Raw genomic sequence first — 25,917 nt, forward strand, 5'->3', positions numbered from 1 at the left:
GTTGAAGTCATATGTAGGAACTCCATGGGACAGTATTTAGAATCTTTTCCTAAACTCCATGGAGAGTCTATTCATTATATTCTGTTTTCACCAAATAAAACAGGGGTTGCAACTGATGCCAAGGTGGGTTCAGAACTGATCAAGGTGGTAGCAGTGGATGCAGATGTGGGGAACAACAGTCTGGTCTTCTATAGCATCCTTGACATCTCCTATATTAAACAACATTCCAATGACTCGGAGGAAGTGAAAAATATCTTTGTCATAGGTGAGAATACTATACATTTTTCTCTTGTATTTTTCCTTGGTTAGAAGAATCCAATATTTAGAAATGGACTCCTACTCACTTCTAAATGACTAGTCACACAGAAACATCCTAAGCTAGTGATTCCCAAACTTCACAAATGCAACCCCATTTTATGATTGCAAAAATTCACGCAACCCCAGCCCCTATCTTAGTTAAGATAATGACCTTCCTCCCCACTGCACATCTATTTCAGGCCAGTCACTACTCCCTGGTAAGCCACATAGGCCAAACTGTAATATCAGCCTTTCCTGCAATGTCCTTTTGAGTACACATGTGGTCACAACCCTAAATGAGGGTTTTTGACTCCCTTTGGGGTATGACCTACAGTTTGGAAAGTGTTATCCAAAGTCAGTTCTTCAGGACATAACTTCAAGATGTCGCATTTTCCAGTGACTTTTTCTTCCTCTGTCTTAGTTTACCAAACTATACTTGGGTTACAATGGTACTGAAGCTAATATTCAGCCATGGATGTTGCAAACTTTGGGGCCCTTGTACTAAGCCGCTTAAGCATCTACGTGCGCCCAACGCGTGCCGAAATGGAGTTACCGCCCAACTACCACGTGGCTCTTGCGGTAATTTTATTTTTGGCGCACATCCGATATGCACGTCTGGAAAATATTTTTTATTTTCAGGCACAAGCCAAGTGGCATTTGACACGCATAGGTCATTACCACCTGGATTCTTTACCGCTAGGTCAATGGCTGGCGGTAAGGTCTCAGACCCAAAATAGATGTGCGGCAATTTTGATTTTGCCGCATGTCCGTTTTCGGCAAAAAGAAAAGACATTTTTTGTAAGTACACTGAAAAATAATTTTGTGTGTGCCCAAAACACGTATCTACACTACTGCAGGCCATTTTTCAGCGCACCTTAATAAAAGGACCCCTTTATCTGGTTGCATCACTACTGGTGAGAGATTTCAGTGGGTAGTCATGGTTTAAGTGGAGAAGGTTTGCTGTCTGATGTGACAGGAAGGCCCTAGGACCCCCTTATTTTTTTATTATTTATTTGTTGTACTACATTTTGCACCATAAGTACATCAAAGCAATGTCCAGTGAAGTCAATGAATGGGTAGCTGGTAGATATTTACCGTAGGGTTCCTGGTTTTCATGGAAAATATTGTACTGTGTCACCATGGGGAACATTAATGCAAAGTTTCTCAACTTATGTGCAAAAAGAAACAGCAAGCAAACATATCTAGACTACTTATATCTTTTATAATATGGGGTTACTGTGAGACATTTTTATATTGAAAAGCTTATTATTTTGCCATAGATTTATTTCTGAGATGTTATAACATCACAACCTAGAGTTTAGGCTGAACAAAATTGTTCATTTTTAGTGATAACATCATGAAAATATTTACATAGGACATATACATGTTATTTTCTATAGTTTACTTTTGTTATTTAATTGATTAACTGATTGGCTGCAACTTTAACTCGAGTCTCTTCCAAAATTATTTACATAATAAGTTGCATGTGTAATTCTTTACGAATGGAAATATTTTCCTAAGGGAGGAAAAAGGCTTCAGATGCTCAATTCACTGATTACTGAATACTTGTAAAAGCAATCTTTATATTGGGCGCATTTCTTCACTAGCCTTATAAAAAACCTCCAACCTTTATTGTTTCCTTGTTTATTCTTTTTCTCTTTTTTTATTTACTTTTTCTTATGCTGTAGTTTTCTAACTGACATATGTATCATATTATCTACTATTCATTTTCTCCACTAAAGACTTAGCTTTAATTCTTTACTAGTAAAAAAAAGGCCCGTTTCTGACAGAAATGAAACGGGTGCTAGCAAGGTTTTCCTTGGAGTGTGTATGTTTGAGAGAGTGTATGTGAGAGTGACTGTACATAAGTACATAAGTACATAAGTAGTGCCATACTGGGAAAGACCAAAGGTCCATCTAGCCCAGCATCCTGTCACCGACAGTGGCCAATCCAGGTCAAGGGCACCTGGCACGCTCCCCAAACGTAAAAACATTCCAGACAAGTTATACCTAAAAATGCGGAATTTTTCCAAGTCCATTTAATAGCGGTCTATGGACTTGTCCTTTAGGAATCTATCTAACCCCTTTTTAAACTCCGTCAAGCTAACCGCCCGTACCACGTTCTCCGGCAACGAATTCCAGAGTCTAATTACACGTTGGGTGAAGAAAAATTTTCTCCGATTCGTTTTAAATTTACCACACTGTAGCTTCAACTCATGCCCTCTAGTCCTAGTATTTTTGGATAGCGTGAACAGTCGCTTCACATCCACCCGATCCATTCCACTCATTATTTTATACACTTCTATCATATCTCCCCTCAGCCGTCTCTTCTCCAAGCTGAAAAGCCCTAGCCTTCTCAGCCTCTCTTCATAGGAAAGTCGTCCCATCCCCACTATCATTTTCGTCGCCCTTCGCTGTACCTTTTCCAATTCTACTATATCTTTTTTGAGATACGGAGACCAGTACTGAACACAATACTCCAGGTGCGGTCGCACCATGGAGCGATACAACGGCATTATAACATCCGCACACCTGGACTCCATACCCTTCCTAATAACACCCAACATTCTATTCGCTTTCCTAGCCGCAGCAGCACACTGAGCAGAAGGTTTCAGCGTATCATCGACGACGACACCCAGATCCCTTTCTTGATCCGTAACTCCTAACGCGGAACCTTGCAAGACGTAGCTATAATTCGGGTTCCTCTTACCCACATGCATCACTTTGCACTTGTCAACATTGAACTTCATCTGCCACTTGCACGCCCATTCTCCCAGTCTCGCAAGGTCCTCCTGTAATCGTTCACATTCCTCCTGCGACTTGACGACCCTGAATAATTTTGTGTCATCGGCGAATTTAATTACCTCACTAGTTATTCCCATCTCTAGGTCATTTATAAATACATTAAAAAGCAACGGACCCAGCACAGACCCCTGCGGGACCCCACTAACTACCCTCCTCCACTGAGAATACTGGCCACACAATCCTACTCTCTGCTTCCTATCTTTCAACCAGTTCTTAATCCATAATAATACCCTACCTCCGATTCCATGACTCTGCAATTTCTTCAGGAGTCTTTCGTGTGGCACTTTGTCAAACGCCTTCTGAAAATCCAGATATACAATATCAACCGGCTCCCCATTGTCCACATGTTTGCTTACCCCCTCAAAAAAATGCATTAGATTGGTGAGGCAAGACTTCCCTTCACTAAATCCGTGCTGACTTTGTCTCATCAGTCCATGTTTTGTATATGCTCTGCAATTTTATTCTTAATAATAGCCTCCACCATCTTGCCCGGCACCGACGTCAGACTCACCGGTCTATAATTTCCCGGATCTCCTCTGGAACCCTTCTTAAAAATCGGAGTAACATTGGCTACCCTCCAGTCTTCCGGTACTACACTCGATTTTAGGGACAGATTGCATATTTCTAACAGTAGCTCCGCAAGTTCATTTTTTAGTTCTATTAATACTCTGGGATGAATACCATCAGGTCCCGGTGATTTACTACTCTTCAGCTTGCTGAACTGACCCATTACATCCTCCAAGGTTACAGAGAATTTGTTTAGTTTCTCCGACTCCCCCGCTTCAAATATTCTTTCCGGTACCGGTGTCCCCCCCAAATCCTCCTCGGTGAAGACCGAAGCAAAGAATTCATTTAATTTCTCCGCTACGGCTTTGTCCTCCTTGATCGCCCCTTTAACACCATTTTCGTCCAGCGGCCCAACCGACTCTTTGGCCAGTTTCCTGCTTTTAATGTATCTAAAAAAATTTTTACTATGTATTTTTGCTTCCAACGCTAATTTCTTCTCAAAGTCCTTTTTTGCCCTCCTTATCTCCGCTTTGCATTTGGTTTGGCATTCCTTATGATCTATCCTGTTACTTTCAGTTGGTTCTCTTCTCCACTTTCTGAAGGATTGTTTTTTGGCTCTAATGATTTCCTTTATCTTACTGTTTAGCCACGCCGGCTGACGTTTAGTCTTTTTTCCCTTTTTTCTAATACGTGGAATATATTTGTCCTGAACCTCCAGGATGGTGTTTTTAAACAGCATCCACGCCTGATGCAAGTTTTTTACTCTGCGAGCTGCTCCTTTCAGTCTTTTTTTCACCATTTTTCTCATTTTGTCGTAATCACCTTTTCTATAGTTAAACGCTAGCGTACTTGATTTCCTAGTTTCACTTCCTTCAATGCCAATATCAAAACCGATCATATTATGATCACTGTTATCAAGCGGCCCTCGTATCGTTACCCCCTGCAGTAGATCATGAGCACCACTAAGGACTAAGTCTAGTATTTTTCCTTCTCTTGTCGGCTCCTGAACTAGCTGTTCCATGAAGCTGTCCTTGATTTCATCAAGAAATCTTATGTCCCTTGCGTGTACAGATGTTACATTAACCCAGTCTATATGCAGGTAATTGAAATCCCCCATTATTATTGTGTTGCCCAGTTTGTTTGCGTCCCTGATTTCCTTTAACATTTCCGCATCCGTCTGTTCGTCCTGGCCAGGCGGACGGTAGTACACTCCTATCACTATCCTTTTCCCCTTTGCACATGGAATTTCAATCCACAGTGATTCCAAGGAGTGTTTTGTTTCCTGCAGAATTTTCATTCTATTTGATTCAAGGCTCTCGTTAATATACAATGCTACCCCTCCACCAATCCGATTCACCCTATCACTACGATATAATTTGTACCCCGGTATGACAGTGTCCCACTGGTTATCCTCCTTCCACCAGGTCTCAGAGATGCCTATTATATCTAATTTTTCATTTAGTGCAATATATTCCAACTCCCCCATCTTATTTCTTAGGCTCCTGGCATTCGCATATAGACATTTCAAACTATGTTTGTTGTTCCTAAGTACATCATGCTTAGTACTTGACAGTATTAATTGGCAATCTTTTGTCTGATTTTTATTGTTATTTAAAGATACCCGATCTACTACAATCTCTTTTGCAACCTCACTATCAGGATACTCTATCTTCCCTGTTATGGTGATATCTTTGAAAGATACCTTATCCCGAACCATGCTCTTTTGAGCGACTGTCGGCCTTCCCCCCATTTCTAGTTTAAAAGCTGTGTGAGAGAGAGAAAGAGAGAGAGTGAATGTGCGAGTGTGTGTGTGTGAGAGTGAGAGAGAGTGAGTCTAGGTGCGAGTGTGTCTGTGAGAGAGTGTGTGTGTGAGAATGAGAGTGTGTGCAAGTGTGTATGTGAGACACAGTGTGACAGAGAGTGTGTTTCACACAGATACAGTGTGTGTGAGAGAGTGTGTGTGAGACACAGACTCTCTGTGAGACTGAGTGTATGAGACCAAGAGAGTGTGTGAGTGACTGTGTGACACATAGAGAGTGAATGTGATACAGTGTGAGACATAGAGTGTGTGTAAGAGAAAAAGACATTGACTATGAGAGTGTGTGTGTGTGTGTGTGAGAGAGAGAGAGTGTGTGTGTGTGACAGAGATACCTCCCCCCCCCTCTGGTGTCAGGCCCCCCCTCCCTCCCTCTCCCTGGTGTCAGGCCCCCCTCTCTCTCTCTGGTGTCTGAGCGTTACTGTGCAGGACGCTGAGCTCTGGCTGTGCTTCAAGGAACTGACCAATCCTATTTAATAGAATGCACCTCCAATATTCTGAAGCCGAGAAACCTCGTGTGGTTGGTCACTTCTGCTTGTGACAAACCCGGAAGTACGTGATGTCAATTCAGGAGATGGATACAGAGAACAGGAATGCCTCAGCCAAGCAGTCAGCTTCAGAATATTGGAGGTGCGTTTTATTATATAGGATGTTGGCCTGGATCTGCTCAACAGAGCGCCTCCATTTTGGTCCTTCCTCAGGAGTCAAACCGAGCCTCTCGAGATTTTCTGTCCTGCTGATAATAAAACACCTCGTAAGAATTTCAAAATTTATCCCATTATGTTCATCAGCAAAGTTTTTCAGCATTACCTTTTACTTTGTGGCAGTCTTGATAGCTTAGTAACAAATGTTTGTATTCCTGTCGCCAAACCGTTTTTAAAGGGACGCCCTGGTTAAATTGACCAATCAATGAGCATAGAATTGCTGGATCTTCCTGTTTTGCTATTTAGACCCTTTCGGGCTCAAGGCTTATAATTTAAATATCCAGCATTGTTCTCGTTGTGTTAGTCAGCGGTCCAGGTCTCCCCCCCTCTTTTCGATGGTTTCATTTAATCTATCACTAGACATTTAAATTCAGTAAATTTATGCTGGTACTGAATGCTGTGATTCACTATTTGGGCTTCTGTTTTTTGGTATTTTAAATTATGTTTATGTTCACTGAGGCGTTGTTTTAACGGTCTTATAGTTTTACCAACATATAGTTTTGAGCATGGACATATCAATATGTAGATCACATGAGTGCTCATGCAATTAGTATTTTTGTGCAACTTATACGACTTATTGTCTATTGGATTTGTGAATTTCTGAGTTATTTACAAGATCAGCAGGCTTGATGCCCCGTTGTTTCGTGTGTTGTTTTGGAAGATTGTAATATTTCTCCTATATTTCTCTTTCTGAAGTATGCTATCTGCAAAATTTGTTCTTTCAAAATTGGGTGTGATTGCATTATCCTCCAGTGTTGTTTTAAAATTTTCATTACTCTCAGTATTACTGGAGTGTATTGCATGATGCACGTTTGTATTTCTGTTCCTGTATCAGCTTTTTTTTCTTGGTTTAATAACATTTCCCTTTGATTGTACTTTGCTCTGGTGTATGCTCTTTTTAACAAATGTTAAATTGATTGCAGATAAGTAAAATAAACATGAATAAAGAGCATGTTTATCATATTCATATCATATCATATTGAGCCTGCAACTGGTGGGAAAATGTGGGGTATAAATATATTAAATAAATAAATAAATAAATATTCTTGAGGCTCAAATATAACCAATTCTCTTCTATGCTTGAACCACTAGATGTCTCTATGATCTCACAAAGAAAGCAGGTTCCGTCTGACCAAAAGCTGTTAAAACGGTCTTTCAGATGTCTTCCCAATGAGTTCTAAGGTTCAGTGGAAGGATCTAGGGTCAACCTGAAGAAAAACATTCTGACTCTATTGAATGTCCACAGTCTCATATTTTCACCAATGGAATGAAATATGAAAAGTGTTAAATGATGTCCAAAAGATAAAATACTTTATATTCTGTTTATTGTTGGAGCTTTTCAGCTGATTTGTATTTTCAGACTCCTTTTAATAATGATGAATAGTTCGACACTTTTCATCCCTCCACTTAGACTGCTATTGCTGTTATCTATGTATATAGGAGAGATAGATACCAGGGATGTTCAAATATTTCAAGAGGGCAATGTTGACAGAGAGAGAGAGAGAGAGACTCCTGACTCAGGCTCATACTGCATACGCCTAGTAGTGCTATAGAAATGCTAAGTAGTAGTAGTAGTACATAGGCCAAAACGTGGCTGTGTGGAGTCTTTTCTATATAGGCTATTGGATTTGATGACAGAATAAAAGTTTTTTTGTGCTACATCTTGTGAATCCTCAGGTTTTGTTGCCTTGCTGTTTTGCTTTCTCATTGCACACCTGTGAGGCGTACCTGCAGACCTGAAATTTATTTTTGAAGCTTTGTAGGCAAAATTTTACAAGTTGGCTATTTCATAATTAGTTGGCTATTTCATAATTAATTGAAGAGATGATATAAGCAATTGTTTAAGGATTTTTTTGATTGGAGGATTGGGTGGAGCAATATGATATCATGTGAAATTGCAATTGTGATATGTCTGGCTAATATTCAGCCCACAGTGATCAGTGGATTTTAAGTCTCTGACAGCCATGGGCTAAATTAAGCCTGGATATTTAATGCCAGGCCATGTTGGGCACCAGCATTGAATATCCAGACCAAGACAGACACACAGAATTTATCCAAGCACCATCTGATATTTAGATTGGTGCCCTGGTAGCTCAGTTAGAACAGCCTTTTTACTGTCAAACTCCCCTCCCCCTTTTACAAAGCCACGCTAGCTGCTGCCAGTGTGGTAATGCTGACACAGCCCATTCAAGTGAATGGGCTGTGTCGGCATTGCCACTAGGCTTTGTTAGGGGGGGGGGGTATCTGCTTACTTACCCAGTTGGGACCAGATTCTGTAAACTGCATCTGAAATCTAGACGCGTCCATTTAACATGCCTAGTGCTATTCTATATAGCACACCTAAAGTTAGGCACAGTGTATAGAATAGCGCATAGGACCAGGCAAAGTGCACGGCCATTTACGCCAGTGAAAACCTGGTGTAAATAGCTGCCTCTAAACGTAGGTACATTCCCCCAAATTGTATAACAATGCACATAATTTCAAGTAATGCCCCCGACACCCCCACACTTCTCTCATGGCCATGCCCTCTTGTCAGCTACGCACATTGGAATATGCGTGCACCTCTTTTTAGAATACGCCTAAAAATTGCATGTAAATTACAATTGCCAATTAGTGATGACTCGTTACTCAATTGGGTAGCGCACATAAACTGGCCGCATAAACAATTTAATGTGCAAAACTCACCACACCTTATATAGAATGCGGGCCTTAGTGGACTGAATATCACAACTAACTGAGTAAATCCCGGCACTGCCTTGACTCTGTTCCCAGGTCACCCCAGCACTAACTGGACATTGCCATGGTGGTCAGAAGAGACATACAGCAGCACTGTCTTTTTAATGCAGCTGAATATCCCCTCTTAGTCTGCTCAGTGTGGTTTATTCAGGCAGAAGCCTTTCCTGCCCGGTTATACCCTTTTAAATATAGGGCCCTTTATGTTTATTTTTGAACTTTGCTTCAAGTGTTCGTAAGTGGATTATCAAATCACATAAGGTGCTCATTTTCAAAGCACATAGACTTACAAACTTACGCGGAGGGGCATTTTCGATATGACATCTAAATCCGACTTTGGACGTTTTGCTGATAATGTCCAAAAATCAAGCAGTGAAAATGATCATTTTCAAATTAGAAAAACTCTCTCTTTTTTCTTTGAAAATGACCATTTCCTAGATGTTGTTGTACATCTATCTGTTTGGATCATTTTCCCCCAAAAAAATGTTCAAGTGAAAAACGCACAAAATCAAGCCATTGGGATGTAGGAGGAGCCAGCTTTCCTAGTAGACTGGCCACATAGGCATCCCAGCAGAGCAATGGGGCACCCTAGGGGGCACTGCAGTGGACTTCACATAAAAGGTCCTAGGTACACATCTCACCAGTACCCCCTTAAATTGTATATTGGTCATTTAGGGCACTTTTTGTGACTTATTCATTAATAAAACAGGTCTAGACCAAAATGTCCATCTTATAGCCTTGGATGTTTTTGTTTGTTCCATTATGGAAGTAAAATGTCCAAGTGTTAGGAACTCCCATATTCCACCCTTAACATGCCCCCTGACATGCCCCCTTGCAATTTGAACATAGTTCTGATGGACTTCATAGAAAAAGTCTAAAAATTGGTTTTGAAAATACCAATTTGGTCATTTTTGTGAGAAAAACGTCCAAATGCAGATTTATGCCACTTTTTGGACATTTTTCTCTTTTGAAAATGAGCCCCATAGTAACCTATGTAACTATCAGGCTTATTTTTGAAAGAGAAGGGCGCCCATCTTTCGACACAAATCAGGAGATGGACGTCCTTCTACCAGAATTGCCCAAATCGGCATAATCGAAAGCCGATTTTGGGCGTCCTCAACTGCTTTCTGTCGCGAGGATGACCAAGAGGCTCATTTTCAAAGCACTTAGCCTCCCAAAGTTCCATAGAAACCTATGGAACTTAGCCTCCCAAAGTGCTTTGAAAATATGCCTCCAAACGTCATAGGGGCTTGTCGGAGGCATAGCAAAGGCGGGACTGGGGTGTGCCTAACACATGGGCGTCCTTGACTGATAATGGAAAAAAGAAGGGCGTCCCTGACGAGCACTTGGGCGACTTTGCCTGGTCCTTTTTTTCTTACGACCAAGCCTCAAAAAGGTGCCCAAACTGACCAGATGACCACTGGAGGGAATCGGGGATGACCTCCCCTTACTCCCCCAGTGGTCACTAACCCCCTCCTACCCTCAAAAAAAAATTAAAATATTTTTTCCAACCTCTATGCCAGCCTGAAATATCATACCCAGCTCCATGACAGCAGTATGAAGGTCCCAGGAGCAGTTTTGGGGGGTACTGCAGTGCACTTCAGGCAGGTGAACTCAGGCCCACCCCCCCCCCCTACTTGTTACACTTGTGGTGGTAAATGTGAGCCCTCCAAAACCCACCACAAACCCACTGTACCTACATCTAGGTGCCCCCCTTCAACCCTAAGGTCTATGGTAGTGGTGTACAGTTCTGGGGAGTGGGTTGGAGGGGTTGGGGGGCTCAGCACACACGGTAAGAGAGCTATGCACCTGGGAGCTTTATCTGAAGTCCATTGCAGTGCCCCCTAGGGTGTCCAGTTGGTGTCCTGGCATGTGAAGGGGCCCAGTGCACTACGAATGCTGGCTCCTCCCACGACCAAATGGCTTGGATTTGGTCGTTTCTGAGATGGGCGTCCTCGGTTTCCATTATCGACTAAAATCGGGGACGACCATCTCTAAGGACGACCATCTCTAAGGTCGACCTAAATGTTGAGATTTGGGCTTCCCCGACCGTATTATCAAAACGAAAGATGGACGCCCATCTTGTTTTGATAATACGAGTTTCCCTGCCCCTTCATGGGGACATCCTGCGAGAACGTCCTCAGGAAAACTTGGTCGCCCCGTTCGAATATGCCCCTCTTTGTAAGTCTATGTGCTTTCAAAATGAGCCTCTAAACCAACTTCCCTCAGCATTTCTCTTTGAAAATTTGGGGTTGATATGTACACAGTGGATTCTGTCCCTGCTTTCTCACTGAGGCAAACTGTACACAGGAAAGACTTTATTATCCCTGCCCTGATCCTGTCTGCAGCTCCATCTCTTTCAACATGGCCAGAACCGCACATTCTTTTACCACATTGGAGGGAGAGGAAAATTATTTACATATCAGGAAAACTTAGGGCCTCTTTTAATAAGGCGCGCTCACGTTTTTAGCGTGTGCTAAAATTGTGGGTGCGCTAAATGTTAGAGACACCCATAGGAATGCATTAGCGTCTCTAACGTTTAGCACGCCAACAATTTTAGTGCGCATCAAAAACATGAGCTCGCCTTAGTAAAAGACCCCTTAGCCCGTTAATCATTATTAAGATGGTTAGATACCATTGATCTTTGTCCTCCAAAGGTTAATACAAAAGAAGCAAGCGTCTTGTGTTAAAATATGCAGGCTAGATGGGTTTGGTAATCTTTGTCAAATGTTATATTCTATCTGCTCAATATAGAAACTGTATAATCATCATTTATTTTAAATGCCGGCTGCGGTGTTTAAACATATATCTGAATATTCAGCACCAACCAATATCAAGGTATCAGCGCTGAATATCTGGATATAGTGATGAGTTACCATTTTCTGGATAAGAGCAATAGCAACATTCAGAGCTGTTATCCAGATAATTATGCGGATAACCCAGGTCAGCTTTTTTTGGTATTTTAAGTTATCCATATAGGAGAAGATTCTATATATGGTGCCTAAAACATCGGCACTAAAATCATTACTTAAGCATATTCTATAATTTGTGCCTAGATTTAGGCGCCGATTATAGAATATGCTTAGTTGATATCTCAGCGACTAAATCTACATATATCCATTTACACCAATGAAAACATGGCGTAAATTCCAGCACATAGATTTGCGCGCACTGGGCCATATTCTATAACTATGCATGCAAATTTCAGAACGCCCACAAAATGCCCATTTCCCTGTCCATAACCACACCCCTTTTTGCCTGCATGCATTAGAAGTTTAGCACACTTCATTACAGAATACGCTTTGTGAGATGTACGGCTAAATTTTAATTAGCGTCAATTAATGCTCATTATTGCTTGTTAAGTGCTGTTATCAGCACTCATTAGCTTGTTAAGTCAATTAAGTTGCACGTGTTGTTATAGAATCCACGCTGATTTCAGCACGGATCTCTAGGCGCACTATATAGAATCTGGGGGATAATGGCTCTGAATATCACAACTATCTGGATAATTTGCCATTCTGCTCTGGCTCCACCCCCAGACCTGGAGGAGTGGCCTAATGGTTAGAGCACTGGGCTGAGAACCAGGCCCACCTGGTTCAAATCCCACTGCAGCTCCTTGTGATTTGGGCAAGTCACTTAGGGGTCCGTTTACTAAGGTGCGCAGAAAAATGGGCGCGTATTGTAGGCGCGTGTTTTCGGTGTGCGCAAATCCATTTTTCAGTGCGCCTGCAAAAAATGCCTTTTAAAAATTTTTTGCCGAAAATGGGCATGCGGCCAAATCAAAGTTGCCGTTAATTAGGCAGCAATGACCTACGCGCATTAAATGCCACTTGGCACGCATCCAATACGTGCGTCCAAAAATAAAAATTATTTTTCAGACGCATGTATCGGATGCACGCAAAAATGAAACTACCGCAAGAGCCATACAATAGCCAAGTAGTAACTTCATTTTGGTGTGCGTTGGGCGCACGTAGTCACTTACACAGCTTAGTAAAAGGGCCCCTTAGCTCTGTATTGCCTCAGGTACAAACTCAGATGGTGAGCCCTATAGGGAAAATACCTGCTGTACCTGAATGTACACTGCTTCAATAGCTTGCAGATAGTATATAAAAAATCAAAAAGAAAGAAAAGTCCCAACAGTATCCAGAAAATGCTACTGAATGTCACTGGCTGGCCCTGCTGACCAGTGCACCATGGAGTAGCAGATGTTACTACCTAGGTAAATGCTTTTAAATATCAGGCCCTATGCCTCTATGCAGCTGTACAAAAAAAATTGCAATTATTTTCTCATTGCCTCTTATACTTGCTCTCACTTGAACTTAATCCTATTTTATGACTGGCTTAAATCCCAAAGGTTATGAGGATGGAATCCTAAGAACATTTGACCTCTTCGCAACATACAGTCCTGGCTATTTTGTGGTGGACATCATGGCAGCAGATTTGGCAGGGCATAATGACACAGCTGTGGTTGGAATCTACATCTTGAGGGATGACCAGCGGCTCAAAATAGTTATCAATGAGATCCCAGATAGGGTGCGCCAGTTTGAGGAAGAGTTTATTCGTTTGCTTTCAAACATCACGGGAGCTATTGTGAACACAGACGACGTACAGGTAACATTGCCTCATGATTTTCACCCTGACTGGTTCCCGCCATCTCACTGCCCTGATATACTGTACCAGTACCATTACTGGGAGAGGATTTACCTCCAAAGTCATGGCATTTTTCCACTTGAGTAGGGGGCCCTTTGATATTCTTTCATTGCCTGGGGGAATGAGGGGTATATCCCTCATTCCAGTGACACAGCCGGCCATCCTATTCCCCAATAATGCAGTAGATCCTGAGCTCAGTTTGGCCACAGCAGGGACTAGGAAGCAGCCATTTCTGTCATGACACACTTGTGCCTCCCCTTATTGCCCTGGATAGGTACCCAACTTGTCTGTTAGGCCTGCCCTCTCCAACAGCCCTGATTACATATGAATAATCACACTGACAGCCACCTATAATTAGGTTGCATATGCTTTATAGGATCTACTGTATAGGTCTTTTATATTATGTCAGGCTCAGTCTCTGGCTGTCTTCAAGTCTAGGCTTAAAGCCCACCTCTTTGCTACTGCTTTCGACTCCTAACCATGACTCTCTTACTCAACACCCTCGCTTATCACCCCTACCACTGCAATTTCCCCACCCCTAGCTGTCTGTTCATCTGTCCAATTTAGATTGTAAGCTCTGTTGAGCAGGGACTGTCTTTTCATGTTAATTTGTACAGCGCTGCATAAGTCTAGTAGCGCTATAGAAATGTTTAATAGTAGTAGTAGTATGTCATAATGTTTTAAACTACACAGAAAAGAATGGCATTAATTCACTAATTTATGTCAAAGAATTTCCTTTGTATTGAAGACTTTTTCTTATAGTTTACAGAGCTCTTCTTAGTTACAATCTATGATCACACAATCAGATAAATCAGAGAAAATCCACAGATGTGGATAGATTTTATGATCAGCCACAAAACTTTGGAGGAACGCTCTATCGTTACAACTGTACTACACACAAACGAAAGAGTAGGGTGGGTTGGCTCTTCCAAAAAATTTGAGGGAGAAGCAATGATTCTTGTACGTGAAATTTTATTAAAAATACACCAGCAGCTGTGTTTTGGCACCAAGACACCTGCCTCAGGAGTCTTAAAATGTAGTGTACACTATTTGTAACCTGTATTATCCAATCCTGCACTCAGAAAAACAGAAGATGTTGCTTGGCAACAATATACCAAATAGCGAAACAAGTGTGATTCTAAAGGAGATTGCAAAGAAACAACCATCAGATTATGCCTTGGCACCGAAACACAGCTGCTGTGTCGAGTCCTTTGGTGTATTTTTAATAAAATTTCACATACAAGAATCATTGCGTCTCCCTCAAGGTTTTTGAAGATCCAACCCACCCTACTCTTTAGTTTGTGAAGATTTTATGATCAATTAGCAAAAATTGAAGGAAGTGAGGTTCAAATTCCAATCAGTCTAAATCATATAATCCTCACGGAAAACAATCACGTGAAGAAAACTACTGAGATCACAAGGAGAAAAAATCCTCAACAAGCCACAACCAGTCAAAACTTGGGGCCCTGTTTACTAAGTCGTGCTGTAGGTGTGCTAGCATTTTTAGTGTGTGCTAAAAATTAGCATTTGCTAACACTAGAGACACCCATATATTTCCTATAGGTGTCTCTAGTGTTAGTACGCACTCACTAGCGCACCTTAGTAAACAGGGCCCTTGGTCTTTTCTGGGCTTTTGTTGCAATCATAGGCATAAGAAACCTCCTGTGTCCAATCTAAATCATATAATCCTCACTGAAAACAATCAGAGGAAGAAAACTACTGAGATCACAAGGAGGAAAAAGCCTCAGCAAGCCACAGCCAGTCAAAACTTGGTCGTTACTGGACTTCGTTGCAATCATAGGCATAAAAAAACCTCCTATGTCCACACCATATATTTTTTAAATTAGCAACAAAAAAAATTTTTTAAGCAATTTATATTTTTTAAAAACCCACTTAGCTTGGGCTGGGGTGCCCATCTTCACAGCAGTGTTAGGAGGTGAATTGATAGCCAGAGTAACACTGCTGTGAAGATGGGCATAAGCTAAGTGTTGTTTTGAAATAATATAAATTGCTTTAAAAAAAAAACTGCTGGTTTCTGATTGGCTCATAGTGCTGAACAGGACCAATCAGAGGCAGGAGGTGGGGAATTAGCAGCAGTACCCAGCATGGAACTTCCTCCAGTTACAATCCTGCTTCAGTCACTGGCCTTGTAGGTACCCTTTTCTCATTCTAAACCAGGAGATCTTAACCAGAGGTGCCCACACCATCAAGGGGTACAGGGAGAAGTCAAACTGGGTGCAGAGAAGGGTCATGACATCCGAGGCAATTTATTGAAACTTTCTAGAGAGTGATGACAGTTATTAGAACAGTTATTAGTAGTATAAATGTGTACCACTGTAATTTTAGTGACATGTTACCAGTGAGCACTGTCAGCGACTAACAACAACATATGTAGCTGTCAGTTGTCACTAGTGGACATGTGGTTTAGAAAAGAGGTGTGAAGGTTTCATTGATCAGTTAAAAGGTGTGGAAACTGAAAAGGTTAAGAGCCCCTGTCCTAAACTGTCAGTGCTATGTGATCCAGCTCCTGCACCAGTTTGCTATCCTTCTGGAAAGGATTAGCATCCCCATGCCTCTTATTCCATGCACCTTTGCCATTAACTGAATAGAGGTGGGAATTTGTCAGTGAATGAAATGGAGAATTGACTGTATTTGTGAACTTGCTATTTTGTCCATGTCCTGCATGCAAATGTACTTAATCCGCATGGCTACTAGAATCCTTTCTTCTCTTTGCAGTTTCATGTAGACAAAAAGGGACGGGTGAACTTTGCTCAGACTGATATGCTGATCCATGTGGTGAACCGAGATACCAACCGCATCCTGGATGTGGAACGGTAAGGAGGATGTGCACAAGGGACAAATGAGAGGCAAGGATCTGTGACACTATGACCAGCAGCAATGGCAGCAGACCACCAAAAACATGCAAAGCAGCAATAATGTAAACACTTTAATGTATAAATAAATCACAAGACCAACATGGCCACATTTTGCCTACAAGGCTAAATCAGGAACAACTGTCAACCAGACATAAAAAAAAAACAATTAGTAGAACAATAATAAAAGAGTTCTAGTATATCAATAAAAAATCTAAATCATAAATAAAAAAATCATATTAAATAAATTAAAGTCATAAAAAGCTAATTCCAAACATATCCCAATTGAAAACATAAAAGCTTTGTTTTCAATTGGGATATGTTTGAAATTAGCTTTTTATGTTTTATACTACTGATGTTTGCAAGTGTCTAGTCGCTTCTGGATGTGCACAAGGGAAAGGGTATCAAAAATACAGAAGAAACCTGTCTTCGCAAACAACAACAGTGATCAAAAACAGCGAAGATGACGCAAAAAAAAAAAAAAAAAGAAAAAAGAAAAAAAATATAAGAAAAAAATATATCCAAAAAACAAAAAAGAAACAGTGGAAGATAAAGAATAAAAATAAAAATTAAAAACAAAAAATAAATAGAAGGAACTGCAAAAACCAGAACTATGGACGAATAGAAAAAATGAAAAAAAGGAAAAAAAGGAAAAAAGAAAAAAAGACGACACATCAATAGTAAAAAAACTGAATGGATTTATTATGGTAATATAATAATATGACTCAAAATCATAAGATCTAGTGCGCATTTGTTTAAAATAGCGCACCATTGATTTAGAAAAACTTGGTCGTCTAAAAACAATCTTGGTTCTTTCATAATTCGTAAACCCCTGGGGATGTGTTGAATCCGTAAATATTGTAATATGGTAAGATAATGTAATTCATTCTGTATTATATTCTTATTAAGGTGAATGGTTTCCATCCATTTTTCTTCTAAACTTTGTGAGTTCAATGTATCTTCATCATCTAAAAAGTTCTTTTCTTGTAAAAGTCTTTGTAACCTTTCTTCATCAAAGCTCAACACATTTGCCCAGGGGTCAAAAGACATGGTCGTTCTTCAGTCAACGATATCAAAAATACAGAAGAAACCTGTCTTCGCAAACAACATCAGTGATCAAAACCAGCGAAGATGACGCAAAAAAAAAATATATATATATAAGAAAAAAATATATCCAAAAAACAAAAAAGAAACAGTGGAAGATAAAGAATAAAAATAAAAATTAAAAACAAAAAATAAATAGAAGGAACTGCAAAACCAGAACTATGGACGAATAGAAAAAATGAAAAAAAGGAAAAAAGAAAAAAAGACGACACATCAATAGTAAAAAACCTGAATGGATTTATTATGGTAATATAATAATATGACTCAAAATCATAAGATCTAGTGCGCATTTGTTTAAAATAGCGCACCATTGATTTAGAAAAACTTGGTCGTCTAAAAACAATCTTGGTTCTTTCATAATTCGTAAACCCCTGGGGATGTGTTGAATCCGTAAATATTGTAATATGGTAAGGGAAAGGGAACACCAGTCTGTATGCTTTAAAGGCCTTCCTCCATGTGGTTATGCTTAAATGCACCTTATAGCAAAAGCACCAGAGAGATTTTAACATTCAAAACAAGCTCAAGGTGCATCAGTATTTATTTATTTTTTAAATTTATATATTTTTATTAGGCAAACAGTTTAACAACAATCCGGAGCCACAGACTCCCACCACATTCCAAATTATAAAAAAATACCAACATTTTCCACAAACCATTTTTTCTCCCCTTCCCCCTTCCACCTCCCTCCGACCCCCCCCCCCACCCTCCCCCCACTCCCCCTCCCCCCCACTTCATTCTTTGCAGTACTTATTTTTATGCAATTTAAATATTAACATATCAAGCAATATGTGTACAGAATTTTAATGGGAAGTAAACATGTAACATCTAAAGCAAAAGAAAAAAAAACATGAACTAAAACATCTACTCTCATTATAATATACTTGCCACATAATTTGGGGACTCCAAGGTTACTTAGGAGAATGTAGGAAATATGAAATAAAGAATAAGAAAATAGCATAGCTAAATGATAACTGCTAAAATCAGCCAATAAGAGAACTTAAAATGCAGATCTGGCATCCAGATCCTGAGACCCCACTTGGGAAATCTGTTTGTAGCCAAAAAGGCAGATAGATGAGAAGGTGCAAAAAATGCAAACTTTTTGGAGTTATACATTTGCAGGGAAATTTCAAAAAGAAAGTTCCACCCAACTGAATAACCCCCCTGGCACAATAGCAAAAAGATTTTCCTCTTCTTTTGAGTTTCTCATGATACGTCTTGGATATAGCCCATTTTTTTTTATAAAGAATCGATTTAGAGCGATTCTTAAAGTAAGTTCTTAGTAGCCAGCCTATATCTGTTGGTAAGGTGAAAGTCACCATAAGAGCGAAGGCCATAAATGACTCAGAATCTGAAGTTTCTAGAAAACCTGTTAAGATTCCCAAATTTAAATCTTGTACTTCTTCATTAAATTGTTGTTGCTGTCTTTGAACATGCTTAGATGGTAAATAGAACTTCAACTGTGGGAATTGGCGAGTTATAAGTCCATTATAACAAGGAGATAGATTTTGAGTTCGATATACCCAAAATCTCTTTTGAGTATGTTTGAAACATTTCTTGTGGAAAAATAATTCTAGAACGGGAAAAGTTTAAAATTCTGAGTGTAGCACTTTCCCCTCTCAAATTGGTTAAATCTATAATCATAACTGTTTGTAACACAGTCAAATCTTTCTTTTCTTTCTCCAATTTCTCTACTCAAGAATTCAAATCCACCAAACTTGTAGTGTTTTTATTCACTTGGGAAGAGACCTTATTTATGGTTTTTGTTATAATATTTATTTGAGGAATCATAGTTTTAGCTAACTCAGCAATGGCTTTCCAAATAATATCCAATAACTACTGGCTTCATCCTCAAACATGTCAGCAAAAGTAATTGAGGAATTGTACTTCAACCTTCAACTGCCACCTCAACCACCATAGGCTGTCACTGAAGAGTCCCTCCAGAATCTGTGCCTGCTAATCCTATATAATAAAACGCACCTCCAACGTTCTGAAGCCAAGAAAGTGAAGCCTTCAAGCCTTGAAGCATTCCTGCAAGGTTCCGGAACTACGGCTTCAGAACGTTGGAGGTGTGTTTTATTATATAGGATATAGGATGTGCTCGGTGCTTTTCTGTAGCACATGGGGGAATTTAATATATGCTGATTAAAGTGGAGGAGTGGCTGGAGGGGGGGCAGGGGAGATAGGACAATCGCTGGGTGGCTGGAGGGGGGGCAGGGGAGAGAGCTTGCTTAGCAAAAATAAGATAACCTTTCATGCTGAACATCAGAATTCCACTGAATTCTTGGTCTGTAGTTCCTTTATCACCATTTCCTAGTCTGCAAATCAATCAAATAGCCTTTTGTCACATCAGCATTGTCAACACTGTCCAGGTCAATAAGGAATGGATTATGAATTAGGCTTTAGCTCTTCTGAGACAAAAATATTTGGAACTTCATATCTCAGTGCTATGAACTGAATAAAAATTTCATCTCTAATATAATTTAGCTACTTAAGTAATCACTTTTGTCAATATATATCATATCAAGCTTCTTTATTAGACGTATTCATCAATATGCACATAATTTGTACCATGTAGATATTCTTTAAAATTCTAATGTCCTAACCTCATCTCGTTCATCCGATACATACACTCTTTGCTACCAACTACGTAGTACTCGGTTGTCTCCCTGAATGCTCTCTTTTTTTTATATCTACCTTAAGGATCCTATTGATACTAATTACACCGTCATCTTCAATATCTAGTAATGTTATAACATATCAACTCTTAACAAAATCATTACAGTTCTATTCTTCATTCTAAGCATAATGGTTCTTAAATTCCATCAATGCCAAAGTTATTGCAGTTCTGTTTATCTTTTGTTATTGCAATTGGCTATTGACAATCGCCATATTGCCTCAGTTCTCATGTATAAAAATGAGCATTCAATTCGAGTCTCAACTTTTCCAACTTGTTTGATTTCCGCTTCCTTCAAAAATCACTTGTACATATATCTTATCTGTTCTTCCATTTATCTTCCAGTTACACTCCTCGAGACACCTCTCCTTCACTTTTACTTCTCTCCTCCCGCTTGAGGTATAAATCCAAACTCCTGCCACACCCTGCCAAAGTGCGTCTTCAGGGGTAGTGACTTTAACTTGCTTATTTCTGTGTTTTAATTGTACGTGAGGGCCGATCAGCATGTATATAAATACCATACTTTAATAGCACCAGTAGAGGCCTCTGCCATCTAAGCAAGGCAGAACCTTAGAGGTCTCTATCAGACCTGCTAAGTCTCCTGCATTCAGCCTTCATTTGTCATCTCTTATAGTCCCACTGGGCAGCACAGAACTCCCACTCAGCAGCCTCCCCCTCCATCGACAGCAGGAGATCTGTTAATAAGACATCATCGCCTGCTGCCATGGGTCACCGCATCTCAAAAAAGATATAGTGGAATTAGAAAAGGTGCAGAGAAGGGCACCAAAATGATAAAGGGGATGGGACGACTTCCCTATGAGGAATGGCTAAAGTGACTAGGGCTCTTCAGCTTGGTGAAAAGACGGCTGAGGGGAAATATAATAGAGATCTATAAAATAATGAGTGGTGTGGAACGGGTAGACGTGAAGCATCTGTTTACTCTTTCCAAAAATATTAAGACTAGGGGGCATGCAATGAAGTTACAAAGTGGTAAATTTAAAACAAATTGGAGAAAAGTTTTATTCACTCAACATGTAATTAATGGAATTCATTGCCAGAGAATACGGTAAAAGCGGTTAGCTTAGCGGGGTTTTAAAAAGGTTTGGACGGCTTCCTAAAGGAAAAGTCCATAGACCATTATTAAAATGGACTTGGGGAAAATCCACTGCTTATTTCTGGGATAAGCAGCATAAAATGTTTTGTACTTTTTTGGGATCTTGCCAGGTATTTGTGTTGGAAACAGGATGCTGGGCTTGATGGACCTTTGGTCTGTCCCAGTATGGCAATACTTATGACCTTTCTTTTGATAAGAGCTGCAGAGTATCATAGCTCTTATCATGAGACTGGTCCCGCGGTAGCAGGAGTTGACTTCTTATTAGCACATCTCTTGAAAGATGTGTTGCTGTTGGAGGGGAAGGTGGCTTGTTGGTGCTGCGGCCCGTGGAATTTTGGTGAGCCAAGGGATGGAGCCAGGAGGCAGAGTGAGTGGAGCTTGAAATCTAGCTCTCGAAAATTTAGGCCCCCTTGATAGCTCTGCGCTACATAAGTATTGTTATTATTCTCATACATGGAAAGTGTTTTAATAAAGTTATCTAATTTGACATTTGTAACTGCATCCTCTGAAGTACAGGGAGACATCTCAAGGTATCTACTAGCATCATATAACATCATATCTACTTCCACTGGTAATCACTTTTACCAACTCTTACAAATAAAAGTCAGCTAATAAGTTACGAGTGGTACTTTTGCTTCCACATATCTATGTGGTCTAATATGGTAGCCACAGTCCTTTTTATTTGACCAATGCTCATCTAAAAGTTGTTAATGTTTCTATAACAAAAGAAATAGTCTCTTTTTCCTTATCTTTGTGAGTTTAGTAGCTCCCTGGGCACCAAAGGGTAGAAGGAACTTCAGATATGAGGTGCAATTCATCACTGGCAGTGTTTCAGTTCTGAAGAGGAAAAGAAACTGCAGCATTTCCTTTTAATTTTCAACCACACATAATTGCTCAAGCACAGTTTCAGATCCTCTAAATGGTGCTAAAGTTATCTGCAAGCAGCCTTACAGAGCACGTGAACCAACAACTTTTTAAGAACATAAGAATAGCCATACTGAGTCAGACCAATGGTCCATCTAGCCCAGTATCCTGCTTCTAACAGTGGCCAATCCAGGTCACAAGTACCTGGCAGAAACCCAAATAGTAGCAACATTCTATGCTACCAATCCCAGGGTAAGCAGTGGCTTCCCCATGTCTATCTCAATAGCATACTATGGACTTTTCCTCCAGGAACTTGTCCAAACCTTTTTTAAACCGAGATACACTAAACGCTGTTACCAGGTCCTTCTGCAGTCCACTCATCAAACAAGTATATTTTCTACAGAAATGTAACAGTTAAAACAAACCAAGTTAATGATTCCCCCTATTTCCCTTCAGATATTTTTGGAGTTTTAATGAGTTATTGGTATGTAAAGGTTTTGGAAGGTTTTTCTTATCTGGGGTGGACTGACCAATCAGTCAATAGAGTAGTGCCCAATGGCCCACAGCAGTAGGAGGCCTACTGTGCCCTAACCAGTAATAGCCAGTAACATATGTTAGATGGGTAGTTTGGAACCCATGACCGTTATTGCCTGGGAGTCCAGATCACTGTCAGTCCGCCCCTCCTCTTAGCCAATTTTCTCATATGAATTAGAGGCGTGGTTCAGGGACTTAATTTGGTCTTCAACCCCACCCTGTCCTCAGTCAATTCTTTTCCATCCCCGCCCTATTGCCATCATATTGCTACCATCTCCTCACCATCTCCAACGTTTTTTTCTCATCCCCATTCCCATCCCTAGCCCACATGTAAAAGATCTTGTAAGTTCAAACAAAACATAAAATGCATCCTATAAGAAAACCATCTGGACAATATTCAAAACAATTAAGTTGGCAGAAGAGGCTTAAATTAGAATCTAATCATGTTTTCAGTATAAATTGTGCTAAAATATAGATCATCCTAGGTGGTTCACAAACATTTTCTCAGTACTGCATTTGGATTTTCAAGAAAAGGAAAGCATTGCCATCTGTTGTTCTCGCCTCGCCCTGGTGGTGTGGCACTGCTTGATCCATGACTGCTTATTCACCAGAGTGAGCCTGTACTAAATCTCATTCTACTAACCACCACTTGCAGACTTACTGGATAGCAGCTTCATTGTGAAAATACTTGAAGGAATCATTCATCAGTCATTTTGTATTTATAATGATTTTCTCAGTTCAGGGTCCTGACCACTGGAATACATTAGGATCAAACAGCTCTCCTAAACTTTAAATCCCAACTTAAAACATTTCTTTTTTTCCAGTGCTTATCCATAGTTTCTTCATTGTAGTCTGTGGAAGTTGAGTCTGTCAGACCCAACGGACCAGTCAATTCCCCCCCTCCTATCCTATCAAATTTGTAGTTCTTCCTTGCCCTCCCTCCTCCAAGGTTTATATTTTTTCTATATGTACTTTTTCAGAATGTAAGTCACCCAGACTTGTCCTATGATGGGCGGGATAGAAAATTCTGAATAAACTTGAAACTTGAAATTGAAGGTTGTAATAGATAATGAGAGTTTAAAGTGAGACTTCCATTTTTAAAAAAACAGAAATTTATAAATGCAAGTTATTTTATTTTTAATATTTTAAAAAAATGTATTTATGCAGAGACTGTATAATGAAGCATCAGTAGTACAATGTTCAGATATGGAAGGAATGAGTAATGTGTACTGTATCCAATTCTATCTCCCTGCTGAAGTTTTTGACAGACTTGTAGCATGCAGGAGTCCAAGGCACCCTCTCGTCACTAAATATGTAATACATAATAGCTTAGCAGTCTAAAATTTGCTGTATCTTCTCATTTGCAGAGTGATTCAGATGATTGATGAGAATAAGGAGCAGTTGCGGAATCTTTTCAGGAATTACAATGTATTAGACGTTCAGCCTGCAACAACAGCCCGAGCCCCTGAGGACCTTTCCACACTGCAGGTAAAAATCATAAGAGATACCAGCCCCTGAGAACTCTCTTCCTCATATGCTTGCAAATAAGGTCCCCTGAAGAGATATGTGGCCCATGAGGGGAAGAAATTAGAGGGCAACCAAAACCTGGGTTTTCAACTGAAACTGAATTTGTGACTTAAATTTGCCACTTGATTTCAGCCAAAGCTGGGCCAGACCCTCCACAGCAGAAAGGGTGCCCCTCCCAGACTGCCATCTCCCCCAACCACAAGCTCCACGCTCCCACCACCCATAAGCCTTCAATGGGCCTATCTTAGATGCACTGGTGATCTTATGGTTTCTTTGGGGCAGGAGTGATCCCCAGTTGCTCCTACCTATGCCAGCTCTGTAGAATACTGTAAAACACGTGCACATCTATGACATTTAGGAATGAGGATTTACACCAGCTTTTTGGCCGACATTAGTGCTCATGCCTAACTTTTAGTAGCTTTTATAACCAGTTGCACTAATGTTCCACAAAGGAAAGTAGGTGGAGGAGTAGCCTAATGGTTAGTGCAGTGACCTGTGAACCAGGGGAACTGAGTTTGATTACTTGTGACTCTGGGCAAGACATTTAACCTTCCATTACCCCATGTACAAAAAAAATACCTGAATGTAATATGTAAACCACTTTGATTGTAACTACAAAAAGGTGGTATATTAAATCTGCTTCCCTCCCCCTATCCTATCCTTTATAGAATAAGCCTGTACCAGGTGCCTTGTTATAGAATTGCCCTGTGAATGTGCGGTAATGACCTCTAGAGTCTCTGCCCATTCCCCTCCCATTCTACATCTCAAAATTGTGATTTCTGTGTTAGCTGTTTCACATGGCAACTAGCACACTAACAGGCTTATTTTCGAAAAGGAAAGACGCCCATATTTTGACCCAAATTGGGAGATGGGTGCCTTTCTCCCGTGGGTGCCCAAATCGGTATAATCAAAAGCCGATTTTGGGCGTCTTCAACTGCAATCTGTCGCGGAAACGGCCAAAATTGATGGGGGCGTGTCGGAGGCATGATGAAGGCGGGACTGGGGCGTGTTTATCGGCCAAGGAGAGATGGGCACCCTCGACCGATAGTCAAAAAAAGAAAGGCATTTTTAGCGTGAATTTGGGTCACTTTTTTGGACCCTTTTTTATCACGAACAAGTCCCAAAAAAGTGCCCTAAATGACCAGATGGCCACTAACCCCCTCCCACCAAAACAAAACCAACTTTAACAACTTTTTTTTCAAGCCTGTGTGCCAGCCTCAAATGTCATACCCTGCTCCATCACAGCAGTATGAAGGTCCCTGGAGCAGTTGTTAGTGGGTGCAGTGGACGTCAGCCAGGTGGACCCAGGCCCATCCCCCCTACCTGTTACACTTGTGGTGGTAAATGGGAGCCCTCCAAACTGCCCCCAAAACCCACTGTACCCACATCTAGGTGCCCCCCTTCAGCCATAAGGTCTATGGTAATGGTGTAGAGTTGTGGGCAGTGGGTTTTGGGGGGGGGGTTGGGGAGCTCAGCACCCAAAGGAAGGGAGCTATGGACTTGGGAGGTATTTTACTTTTTTTATTAATTGTTACAAGTGCCCCCTAGGGTGCCCGGTTGGTGTCCTGGCATGTGAGGGGGACCAGTGCACTACGAATCCTGGCCCCTCTCACGACCAAATGCCTTGGATTTGTACGTTTTTGAGCTGGGCACCTTCGGTTTCCATTATCGCTGAAAAACTAAACCGCCCAGCTCAAATCCGCACGAATCCAATG

General features: G+C 40.6%; 1 protein-coding gene across 1 annotated transcript in view; it reads left to right on the forward strand.

Annotated features, from left to right (window-relative positions):
- Window positions 1-25,917, forward strand: part of CDH23 (cadherin related 23) — a 1,475,307-nt gene that overhangs the window by 1,413,707 nt on the left and 35,683 nt on the right. Inside the window, exons 57-60 of the mRNA XM_030204991.1 lie at window positions 104-265; window positions 13,217-13,473; window positions 16,249-16,346; window positions 24,043-24,163. Coding sequence (XP_030060851.1) covers window positions 104-265; window positions 13,217-13,473; window positions 16,249-16,346; window positions 24,043-24,163 — 638 coding nt within the window. The remainder of the gene's footprint in view (window positions 1-103; window positions 266-13,216; window positions 13,474-16,248; window positions 16,347-24,042; window positions 24,164-25,917) is intronic.

Source organism: Microcaecilia unicolor, chromosome 5 (assembly GCF_901765095.1).
Source record: "Microcaecilia unicolor chromosome 5, aMicUni1.1, whole genome shotgun sequence".
NCBI classification, from domain to species: Eukaryota; Metazoa; Chordata; class Amphibia; order Gymnophiona; family Siphonopidae; genus Microcaecilia; species Microcaecilia unicolor.